The sequence below is a fragment of the Hypanus sabinus genome, chromosome 1, assembly GCF_030144855.1.
Source record: "Hypanus sabinus isolate sHypSab1 chromosome 1, sHypSab1.hap1, whole genome shotgun sequence".
NCBI classification, from domain to species: Eukaryota; Metazoa; Chordata; class Chondrichthyes; order Myliobatiformes; family Dasyatidae; genus Hypanus; species Hypanus sabinus.
In genome coordinates this window covers 186,390,312-186,402,763 of record NC_082706.1, presented here as the reverse complement: position 1 = coordinate 186,402,763, position 12,452 = coordinate 186,390,312, and the positions used below count along the sequence as shown (strand labels likewise).

At 42.4% G+C, this 12,452-nt stretch overlaps 1 protein-coding gene across 17 annotated transcripts in view; it reads right to left on the bottom strand.

Moving 5' to 3' along the window:
* The window catches only part of LOC132401241 (interaptin-like), a 617,788-nt gene that overhangs the window by 585,461 nt on the left and 19,875 nt on the right, over positions 1-12,452 (bottom strand). For all 17 annotated transcript variants that reach the window (XM_059983244.1, XM_059983267.1, XM_059983373.1 and 14 more), the window contains exon 3: positions 5,468-5,599. In XM_059983244.1, coding sequence (XP_059839227.1) covers positions 5,468-5,599 — 132 coding nt within the window. The remainder of the gene's footprint in view (positions 1-5,467; positions 5,600-12,452) is intronic.

Genomic DNA, 12,452 nt, shown 5'->3' with positions numbered 1-12,452 from the left:
TCCCAATTAAATCTTCTTTATCTATAGCTAGCCTAAAAGTTAAGGAATTGTGATGACCGTTCCCTAACTGTTCATCCACTAAAAGATCAGTCACCTGGCGAGACTCATTATCCAACAACAAGTCCAATAAGGACCCTCCTCTCATTGGACCGTCCACATGGATGTGATATAGACAGCCAAACTGGTCAGAGGCAATAAATAAGCTTCTACATGACTGCATCAAGTCAAGTGACTGCTCCATATCACAGCGACCAAACAAAATGAATATGCTACTGTTGTCAAAGATTTCATCAGTAAGTATGTCGAGGACTGTGTCCCAAAGGGGACATTCAAGTGTTCCCTGACTGGAAACCATGGATGAACAGAGAGATCCATTCCCTAATGAAGTCCAGGTCTGAGGCCTTCAAACCTTGACCCTAATCTAGGTACAGCTTAATAAAACCATCAGGGGTGACAAGAGACAATACCAGATCAATATCAGTAGAGGATGGCCTCTCTGACTGGATGCCTGGGTCTAGTGCTGTGCTTTGTTGTTTGTCATCTATATCTGTATGATAATGTAGTTAACTGGATCAGCAAAATTTGCAGATGACACCAAAATTTAGGGTGCAATGGACAATGGAGGGTACCATGGCTTGCAGAGGGATCTGCATCAGCTAGAAAAATGAGCTGAAAACTAGCAGATGGAATTTAATGCAGACAAATGTGATGTTTTGCACTTCAGCAGGACCAACCAGGGTAAGTCTTACACGGTAAATGGTAGGGCACTGAGGAGTACGGTATGACAAAGGGATCTGGGAATACAGTTACATAATCTATTGAAAGTGGTATCACAGGTACATAGGGTCATAAAGAAAGCTTTTGGCCCTTTGGCCACATAAATCAATGTATTGAGGACAGAAGATGGGATGTTACGTTGAGGTTGGTGAGGCCTAATTTGGAGTTTTGTGTGCAGTTTTAGTTACTTACCTTACAGGGAGGATGTAAACAAGGTTGAAAGAGCACAGAGAAAATTTACAAGGATGTTGCCGGATCTGGAAGACTTAAGTTATAAAGAAAGATTAAATAATTTAAGACTGTACTCTTAAGAATGTAGAAGATTGAGAGGAGATTTGATAGAGGTATACAAAATTACGAGGGGTATGGATAGGGTAAATGCAAGCAGGTTTTTCCACTGAGATTTAGTGTGATTACAACCAGAGGTCATGGGTTAAGGGTGAAAGGTGAGAACTTTAAAAGAAACATGAGGGCAAATTTTTTCATTCAGAGGGTCATGAGAGTATGGAATGAGCTGCCAGCGCAAAAGGTGCACACGAGCTCAATTTCAATGTTTAAGAGAAGTTTGGATAGGCGCATGGATAGTAGGGATAGGGAGGGTGATGGTCCCAGTACAGGTTGATGGGAGTAGGTAGTTTAAATGATTTCGGCATAGGCTAAATGGGCCAAAGGGCCTGCTTCTGTGCTGTACTTCTCTATGTCTCTATATGTACAGTCAGATGACAATAAACTTGAACTTGAACTTAGTGAAAGTGTGGAATGAGCTGCCAGGGCAACTGGTGGATGTGGGGTCAAAATTTGGATAGGTACATGGATGGGAGTACAGGGCGTTTTTGGTTCTGGTGTAGATCAATGGGACTAGGCAGAGTAATGGGTCAGCACAGACTAGATAGGCTGAAGGGTCCGTTTCCGTCCTGTAGTGTTCTATGATTCTATACCTCAATGGGGCACTAGTCTGGCATTCCCTTTAAACTCAATACAGACTTATTTCCTGCAGTCCCTTTAAACTTACTGAAAGTACTGGAAAACATTATACCAATATATAATCTTTTATAATATAATATATATTATATATAATGTATAATATATACATTATACCAATAATCTTTTTAAAAAATGTGCAAATAGAAAATGTGTGTTGGAGTATTAATTGGATTAACATCCAACAGTCTGTTAAAATTGACAGTCTGCCACCACCAGAGTTCCAAGAACATCCAATTAATGGGGTTTTATTGTATTATCTAAGTGGTGATACATTGCAGAGCTCTAAGATGCTGTGGGATCCGAGTGTATTTCTTCAAGGCTCATGAAGAGCAATTATAAAAGTACAGCAGATAATTAGCTGTCCTCACAAACACAAGAAAATCTGCAGATGCTGGAAATCCTAGCAACACATGCAAAATGCCAGAGGAACTCAGCAGGTCGGGCAGTACTATGGAAAAGAGTAAACAGACAATATTTCGGGCTGAGACCCTTCAGACCGAAATGTCCATAGTTCACTCTGTTCCATAGTGACTGCCTACTCTGCTAAGTTCCTACAGCATTTTGTATGTGTTAGTTAGTAGTTCCGTCACCTTCATTTTGAAGGAAATTTAAAACCATGAGACACAAGAGCAGAATTAGGCCATTTGGCCTATCAAGTCTGCTCCACCATTTCATCATGGCTGATCCATTTTCCCTCTGAGCCCCAACATCCTGCCTTCTCTCAGTATCCCTTCATGCCCTGAACAATCAAGAATCAACCTCTGCCTTAAAGATACATTAAAGACTTGGCCTCCGCCATGGCAACAAATTCCACAGATTCACCACTCTTTGGCTCCTCCTCTCCATTCTAAAAGGATGCCCCTCTATTCTGAGGCTGTGTCCTCTGAACCACTCTATCAAGGTCTTTCACCATTCAATAGGTTTCAAAGAGGAGACCCCTCACTCTTTTGAATTAGTGAATACAGCCCAGAGCCATCATACACTCTTTATATGACAAGCTGTTCAATCCTGGAATCATTTTCATGAACCTTCTTTGAATCCTCTCCAGTTTCAACATGTCCCTTCCAAGATAAGGGGCACAAAACTGTTCACAATAGTCCAAGTGAGCTCTCAACATTACATTCTTGCTTTTATATTCTAGTCCTCTTGAAAAGAATGTGAACATTGCATTTGCCTTCCTCACCAGACTCAACCTGAAAATGACCCTTTAGGAATCGTGCATGAGGACTTCCAAGTCCCTTTGCACCTCAATTGTTTTTTTGAATTTTCTCTCCATTTAGAAAATAGTTACCCCTTTCATTCCTTCTACTAAAGTGCATACGCTTCCTGACACTGTATTCTATCTGCCACTTCTTTCCCATTCTCCGAATCTGTGCAAGTCCTTCTGTTGCCTCTCTACTTCCTCAAAACTACCTGCCCCTCCACCTAGCTATGTATCAAACTGCAACAAAGCTATCAATTTTGTCATCCAAATCATTGACATATATCATAAAAAGAATCGATGCCAAACACAGACCCTTGTGGAACACCACTGGTCACTGGCAGCTAACCAGAAAAGTCTCCATTTATTCCCACATTTTGCCTCCTGCAAATCAGCCATTGCTTTATCCATGGTAGAGTATGTCCTGCAAAACCATGGGCTCATAACTTGTAAAACAGACTTAACAAGTTACAGAACAAGTTAATGCAAAAATAGGAAGGTTTTGTTTTCAATGTTTAGGACAGATCTCCTTATTTAAAAAGAGGATATTAGTGCACTGTAATTAACTTAGACTGATACCTGGCATGGGAATGTTTGGAAAGGTTAGACTCAAATCTGCCAATGTTTAAAAGAACTGGAAGAATTGACTATGCACAAGATCCTCAGGAGTCTTCACATAGAGAATGTGAAAAGAATATTGTGTTGCCTTTATGGCAGTTATTTAGTTTATGATATTTTTACTTAGTAATTCATTTGTTAGCATTCTAGTTAAAGTTAGGATTGTTTAAAGTAAATTCGTTTTCTGTGATAATATCGCGGCATGCGATGATGTCACATCTGGTTTCGCCGCATCCTGTGGGAAAATACCGGTTTGGAGAAATGGGAAGGTGGGGATCGAGACATGTGCGAGCGCAAGCAGCAGCAAAGTTTTCTTTCTACGCACTAGGAACATAGTGAGAGCAACGCTGTAAGTCATGAGATAATCAATATGTTGAATTAAAATGTCAACGCCGATCCTGTTAAAAGTAACAACGGTCGATAAGGTTTATGTTTTCGTTAGTTAAAGAGTTGCGGATAGTTTGCGTTGAAGTGTATTTAAAGCAGTCAATGGCGTAGGTAGATTCTGACTGTATGCTGCACTTTAATGTAATGTAGTAGTTGTAGTTTTACTTTTGCAAGTCTTTACAATATAAATGTAATATCAAGAAGGAAACAAATGCTGTACAAATCTTGTATTGTTTTATCAACAGTTTTCACCATACGTTAATGTGGAAGAGTGAACAGTAAATGGTTAATCTTACTGTGATCCTGTCGTCATTGACAAAGGTTTAACTCGGTGTTTAGTTCGGCGTTCTGTTACACCCAAGCAAGAACACTACAAATATTTTCTCTTTCAAGAAAATCTAGAACCAGAGGTCACAGTTTAAGAAAATAAGGACTGGCTGCTTTAGACAGATCAATTGATTTTTTTTCTCTCAAGAAGGCTGTGAATCTTTAGAATTGCCTTTCTCAAACAGCAGTGGAAATAGTATTTTTGAATAGTTATGAAAAGGCATACTAGATAAATTCCTAAAGGTGCTACTGAAAGGTGGGAGAGCTAATGAGGACAAAAGGTCATTGGGAGCATGGACGATTGAAATGGTGTTGAGGTTACCATGAGATCAGACATTATCTATGAATGGTGGAGATGCTTTGGTGATGGGGGCTAGAAGGGAAGGAAAGAATGAGGGCAAGTGGTCCATTCTTAGTTGTTGTCATATTAAAAAAAGTGCAGTTGCTAAAAGGTCAGGGACTTTAGGTTCATTCCAAGGAAGGTACAAAACTGAGGGGTGTTAATGCTTTGGAATATTGTTAGTATTCAAAAGGTAATAAAAGTGAAATAATGAAAGGTTTAGAAAGGAATATTCAGGTGAAATACTGTAAACTTTCTTAAATTGGAGGCAAAGATGACTGGGAGTATATCCCAAAAGTTATTATGAAAATTCATGGTTGTTCTTGGTATACAATACTATGATAACAATACAATTAGGTTTGACAAATTGACAATGCGAACAAAGTCTTCAGAATATCACGGAGCACATAGTGGAAATGGATTTCAGTCATCAGAAATGATTACAGGAATTAATATGAAATAATTTATTTTGGGGTAAGACCAACACAAAAATCACAAGCATTGGCTGTATACCCAATTTAAATGAATGCATATGTGCAGTTTGACTGAAAGCCTGCTAAGCACTTAACTAGCCAAAGATTGAGACTCCATAGCATAGACTGAAATACCACCTTTCAGTCATGAACACCACAGAACAAGTGAGGCAGGAGATCAAAATATACTTCAATGAAAAGTAGCTAAATATTTGAGGCTGAGAGGTTACTGAACTACCTGGATTGTATAGGGCAATAACAACAACTCTGGACTGCAATAGCAAAGAAGCATTAAAATAGTGAACTATGCACTGTACATATTTACGCTCTAAGGGTATTATAAAAAAAGAGATCACCTACATCAAATTTCTGTGATTTTTCAGCTTGCTGTATAGCACAAACCAGAGTGTTGAGATCAATTTTTACATTCATGTTTTCTCCACGTAGACGATCAATTTCTTCTTTGGATGCTTCCCATTTTAATTGTTGTTCCTGTCAAATAAAAAATATCGTAAACCGTATTTTAGTTTCACACACAAAACATTGGAGGAACTCAGTAGATCAGGGAGCATCTATGGAAATGAACAAATATTCAATGCTTCAGGGAGAGACCCTTCTTCAGGACTGAAATAAAGGAGAATACCAGATATCTTTTCCTGAAATAAAGCAGGATACCAGTATTTTTTTTCAGTAATTTAAAGAGTAAAAGGGAGGTGAGAGTTGATGTTAGACCACAGGGAAATGATGCTGGTGAGATAGTAATAGGGAACAAAGAAGTGGCAAAAGAACTTAATGAGTACTTTGCATCTGTCTTCACTGTGGAAGACACTAGCAGTGTGCCAGAGGTCTGTGAGTGTCAGGTAGCAGGAGGAAGTGCCATAGCTATTACAAAGGAAAAAGTGCTAGGCAAACTCACAGGCATAAGTCACCTGGGGCAGATGGACTACATCCCAGACTTCTGAGAGAGGTTGTTGAAGAGATAACAGATGCATTGGTCAAGAATCACTTGATTCTGGCATGGTCCCAGAGGACTGGAAGACTCCAAGTGTCACTCCACTCTTTAAGAAGGGAGGAAGGCAAAAGAAATGAAATTACAGGCCAATTAGCCTTAACCTCAGTTGTTGGGAAAGTGGTGGAGTTTATTATTAACAATGAGGTTTTGAAGTACTTGGAGACCAATGATAAAATGAGTCAAAATCAGCATGGTTTCTGTCAAAGGAAATCTTGCCTGACAAATCTGTTAGAGTTCTTCAAGAAAGTAACAAGCAAGGTAGACACAGGAGAGGCAGTGGATGTCATTTACTTGGATTTTCAGAATGCATTTAATAAGGTGCATGAGGCTGGTTAACAAGATAAAATCCTATGGCATTACAAGAAAGATACTGGCATGGATAGAGGAATGGCTTACAGGCAGGAGGCAGGGAGTGGGAATAAAAGGGGCCTTTTCTGGTTAGCTCCTGGTGACTAGTGGTGATCCTCAGGGGTCAGTATGGAAACTGCTACTTTTCACATTGTTTGTCAATGATTTAGATAATAGAATTGATGGCTTTGTGGCAAAGTTTACAGATAATAGAGATAGATGGAGGGTGTAGGTAGTGCCAAGGAAGCAATGCGATTGCAGCAGAACTTAAGTCAAATTGGAAGAGTGGGCAAAAAGTGGCAGATGGAATACAGTGTTACGAAATGTATGACGATGCATTTTGGTAAACGGAACAATAGTGCAGACTATTATCTAAATGGGGAGAAGGTTCAAACATCAGAGGTGCAGAGGGACTTAGAAGTCCTCGTGCAAGACTCCCAGAAGGTTAATTTACAGGTTGAGTCTGTGGTAGAAAAGATAAACGCAACGTTGACATTTACTTCAAGGAGAATAGAATATAAAAGCAAGGAGATAACATTGTCTTATAAAGGCTCAATGTATTGTCAACAGTCTTGGGCCCCATATCTCAGAAAGGATGTATTATCATTAGAGAGAATCCAGAGAAAGTTCATGAGAATTAATCCGGGAATGAAGGGGTTAACATATGAGGAGCATTTGGCAGCTTAATGCCTGTACTCACTGAAATTTTGAAGAATTTGGGGTGGGGGGGGAATATCTCATTGAAACCTATAGAATGTTGAAAGGTCTAGATAGAGTAGATGTGGAGAGGATGTTTCCTGTGGTGGGGTATCCAGAACTAGAGGACATAGCCTTAAAATTGAGGGGCAATCCTTTAGAACAGAGGGAAGGAGGAATTTCTTTAGTCAGAGAGGCCAGAGAGCAGTAAATCTGTGGAATGCTCTGCCACAGGTTGTGGTAGAGGCAAAGTCCATGCGTATATTTAAGGCAGAAGTTGATCGTTTTTTGATCAGTCAGGGCATCAAAAAATATGGCGAGAAGGCAGGTGTATAAGGTTGAGTGGGATCCAGGAACAGCCACGATGGAACAGCTGAGCAGACTTAATGGTCTGAATGGCCTAATTCTGCTCCTATGTCTTATGGAAATAGAAAGAGGAAGTCACCAGTTGAGGGAGGGGAAGGAGGCTAGTTAGAAAGTGATAGGTGAAGCCAGCTGGGTGGGAAAGGTAAAGGGCTTGGTCCATTTCCGACACCCCTTTCTTGATTTCTCTATCTCTGTTGACAGTCTGTCCACCGATATCTTTTATAAAACCAGATTCTCGCAGCCAGCTGATCAATTCCTCTTCCTACTATGTCACTTGTAAAAATGCCATCCCCTTCTCTCAGTTCCTCCATCTTCACCGCATCTGTTCTCAGGATGGGGCTTTTCATTCCAGAAGTAAGAGATGTCCTCTTCCTTCAAAGGAAAGGGCCTTCCTTCCTCCACCACCCACGTCGCCATCACCTGCATCTCTTACATTTCGCACACATCTGCCCTCATCCCATCCTTCTGCTGCAATACCAGGGATTGGGTTCCTCTTGTCCTCACCTGCAACCCAATTAGTCTCTGTGTCCAGAACATAATTCTCCTAAGTTCCACCAACTTCAATGGGATCCCACCACCATACACATCCTTCCCTCCCCTCACCCCCCAACTTTCACTTTCTACAGGGATCACTCCCTGTGCGACTCCTGTATCAACCTTCCCTACTGATCTTCCTCCTGGCAAGCAAAACAAGTGCTACACCTGCTCCTACACCTCCTCCCTCATTCACGCCCCCAACAGTTCTTTCAGGTGAGGTGACACTTCATCTGAGTCCGCTGGGGTCGCCTACTACATCCAGTGCTCCTGGTGTGGCCTCCTGTGTATCGGTGAGACCTGATATAGATTGAGAAACTGCTTCACTGAGCACCTACTCTGTCGGCCAGAAAAAGCAGGATCTCCCAGTAGCCAACCATCTCAATTCTGCTTCCCATTCCTATTCTAACATGTCACCTCCATGGTACCTTCTTCTATCGTAATGGGGCCACACTAAGGTTAGAGAGACAATTCCATATTTCTGAGAGGCGGGACTGCGCAGGCGCGTGAAGGAGGCCCGGGAAGGAGGGAAGATATATAAAGGAGATACTGAGTGAGGTAGTTCTCTTTTGGAAGAGGACAGCGAGGCTTGAGAGGAAGTGCGGCGGCGGCCATTTTCAAATTGTCCAATTGCTTCTCAGATCGGAGTTCTGAGAGGTAGGACTGCGCAGGCGCGTGAAGGAGGCTCAGGAAGGAGGGAAGATATATAAAGAACGCCGCCTTAAGAAGCGGGCAGCTTCATTTGCGGGCAGCGGAGTGAGCCGGACGCAGAGTGTAGGGCTTGGGCTCAGAGGGCTTAGGCGGAAGAGGGCAGAGTAGGCTTATCTTTTAGTTCTTGTTATTGTCAGTTATTTGGGAGGTATGAGTGTGAGGGCAGCTTGTTGTTCTCGGTGTCGGATGTGGGAGATCCTGGAGTCTCCGAGCCTCCCGGACGTCCACATCTGCGCCAGGTGCGCCGAACTGCAGCTCCTGAGGGACTGAGTTAGGGAACTGGAGCTGCAGCTCGATGACCTTCGCCTGGTCAGGGAGAGTGAGGAGGTGATAGAGAGGAGTTACAGGCAGGTGGTCACTCCGGACCACGGGAGGCAGATAGGTGGGTTACAGTCAGGAAGGGGAAGAGGCAGGTACTAGAGAGTACCCCAGTGGCTGTACCCCTTGACAATAAGTACTCATGTTTGAGTACTGTTGGGGGGGACAGCCTACCTGGTGGGAGTGACAGTGGCCGAGCCTCCGGCACAGAGGACGGCCCTGTAGCTCAGAAGGGTAGGGTTAGAAGAAAGAGGTCCATAGTAATAGGGGACTCAATAGTCAGGGGCTCAGACAGGCGTTTCTGTGGAGGTGACCGGGAGTCCCGGATAGTAATTTGCCTCCCTGGTGCCAGGGTTCGGGACGTTTCTGATAGCGTCCAAGATATCCTGAAGTGGGAGGGTGAAGAGCCAGAGGTCGTGGTACATGTAGGTACCAATGACATAGGAAGGAAAGGGGAAGAGGTCCTGAAACGAGAGTATAGGGAGTTAGGAAGGCAGTTAAGAAGAAGGACCGCAAAGGTAGTAATCTCGGGATTACTGCCTGTGCCACGAGACAGTGAGAGTAGGAATAGAATTAGGTGAAGGATGAATGCGTGGCTGTGGGATTGGAGCAGGGGGCAGGGATTCAAGTTTCTGGATCACTGGGACCTCTTCTGGGGCAGGAGCGACCTGTTCAAGAAGGACGGGTTACACTTGAATCGTGGGGGGACCAATATCCTAGCGGGGAGGTTTGCTAGGGCTACAGGGCGGACTTTAAACTAATAAGATGGGGGGGCGGGAGACTATTTGAGGAGACTATGGGAGAGGAGGTTAGTTCACCAGTGGAGCAAGTAAATAGACAGTGTGTGAGGGAGGAAAGGCAGGTGATGGAGAAGGGATGCGCTCAGCCCGAAGATGTAGGGGAGAAGAAAGAAAAGGATAATAAATTTGAATGCTTTGTTAGGGATGGAAAGAGAGGAGGAGATGGAGAGTATCTTAAATGTATCTATTTTAATGCTAGGAGCATTGTAAGAAAGGTGGATGAGCTTAAAGCGTGGATTGATACCTGGAATTATGATGTTGTAGCTATTAGTGAAACATGGTTGCAGGAAGGGTGTGATTGGCAACTAAATATTCCTGGATTTAGTTGTTTCAGGTGTGTTAGAGTAGGAGGGGCCAGAGGAGGAGGTGTTGCATTGCTTGTCCGAGAAAATCTTATGGCGGTGCTTTGGAAGGATAGATTAGAGAGCTCCTCTAGGGAGGCCATTTGGGTGGAATTGAAGAATGGGAAAGGTGCAGTAACACTGATAGGAGTGTATTATAGGCCACCTAATGGGGCGCGTGAGTTGGAAGAGCAAATGTGTAAGGAGATAGCAGATAATTGTAGTAAACACAAGGTGGTGATTGTGGGAGATTTTAATTTTCCACACGTAGACTGGGAAGCTCATTCTGTAAAAGGGCTGGATGGTTTAGAGTTTGTGAAATGTGTGCAGGATAGTTTTTTGCAACAATACATAGAAGTACCGACTAGAGATGGGGCAGTGTTGGATCTCCTGTTAGGGAATGCGATAGGTCAGCTGACAGATGTATGTGTCACTTCGGGTCCAGTGATCACAATAGCATTAGCTTCAATATAATTATGGAGAAGGACAGGACTGGACCTAGAGTTGAGATTTTTGATTGGAGAAAGGCTAACTTTGAGGGGATGCGAAGGGATTTAGAGAGAGTGGATTGGGTCAAGTTGTTTTATGGGAAGGATGTAATAGAGAAATGGAGGTCATTTAAGGGTGAAATTATGAGGGTACAGAATCTTTATGTTCCTGTTAGGGTGAAAGGAAAGGTTAAAGGTTTGAGAGCACCATGGTTTTCAAGGGATATTAGAAATTTGGTTCAGAAAAAGAGGGTTGTCTACAATAGATATAGGCAGCATGGAGTAAAGGAATTGCTCGAGGAATATAAAGAATGTAAAAGGAATCTTAAGAAAGAGATTAGAAAAGCTAAAAGAAGATACGAGGTTGGTTTGGCAAATAAGGTGAAAGTAAATCCGAAAGGTTTCTACAGTTATATTAAAAGCAAGAGACTAGTGAGGGATAAAATTGGCCCCTTAGAGAATCAGAGTGGTCAGCTATGAACCGAAGGAGATGGGAGAGATTTTGAATGATTTCTTCTCTTCGGTATTCACTAAGGAGAAGGATATTGAATTGTCTAAGGTGTGGGAAACAAGTAAGGAAGTTATGGAACCTATGACAATTAAAGAGGTGGAGGTACTGGCGCTTTTAAGAAATTTAAAAGTGGATAAATCTTCGGGTCCTGACAGGATATTCCCCAGGACCTTGAGGGAAGCTTGTGTAGAAATAGCAGGAGCTCTGACGGAGATCTTTAATATGTCATTAGAAACGGGGATTGTGCCGGAGGATTGGCGTATTGCTCATGTGGTTCCATTGTTTAAAAAGGGTTCTAGAAGGAAGCCTAGCAATTATAGACCTGTCAGTTTGACATCAGTGGTGGGTAAATTAATGGAAAGTATTCTTAGAGATAGTATTTATAATTATCTGGATAGACAGGATCTGATTAGAAGTAGCCAGCATGGATTTGTGCGTGGAAGGTCATGTTTGACAAACCTTATTGAATTTTTTGAAGAAGTTACGAGGAATGTTGACAAGGGTAAGGCAGTGGATGTAGTCTATATGGACTACACATGGTTCCACATGGAAGGTTAGTTAAGAAGGTTCAGTCGTTAGGTATTAATGCTGGAGTAATAAAATGGATTCAACAGTGGCTAGATGGGAGATGCCAGAGAGTAGTGGTGGATAATTATTTATCGGGATGGAGGCCGGTGACTAGCGGGGTGCCTCAGGGATCTGTTTTGGGCCCAATGTTGTTTGTAATATACATAAATGATCTGGATGATGGGGTGGTAAATTGGATTAGTAAGTATGCCGATGATACTAAGGTAGGAGGTGTTGTGGATAATGAGGTGGATTTTCAAAGCCTGCAGGGAGATTTATGCCGGTTAGAAGAATGGGCTGAATGTTGGCAGATGGAGTTTAATGCTGAGAAGTGTGAGGTTCTACATTTTGGCAGGAATAATCCAAATAGAACATACAGAGTAAATGGTAGGGCATTGAAGAATGCAGAGGAACAGAGAGATCTAGGAATAACTGTGCATAGTTCCCTGAAAGTGGAGTCTCATGTAGATAGGGTGGTGAAGAGGGCTTTTGGAATGCTGGCCTTTATAAATCAAAGCATTGAGTACAGAAGTTGGGATGTAATGCTAAAGTTGTACAAGGCATTGGTAAGGCCAAATTTGGAATATTGTGTGCAGTTCTGGTCACTGAATTGTAGGAAAGATATCAATAAATTAGAGAGAGTGCAGAGACGA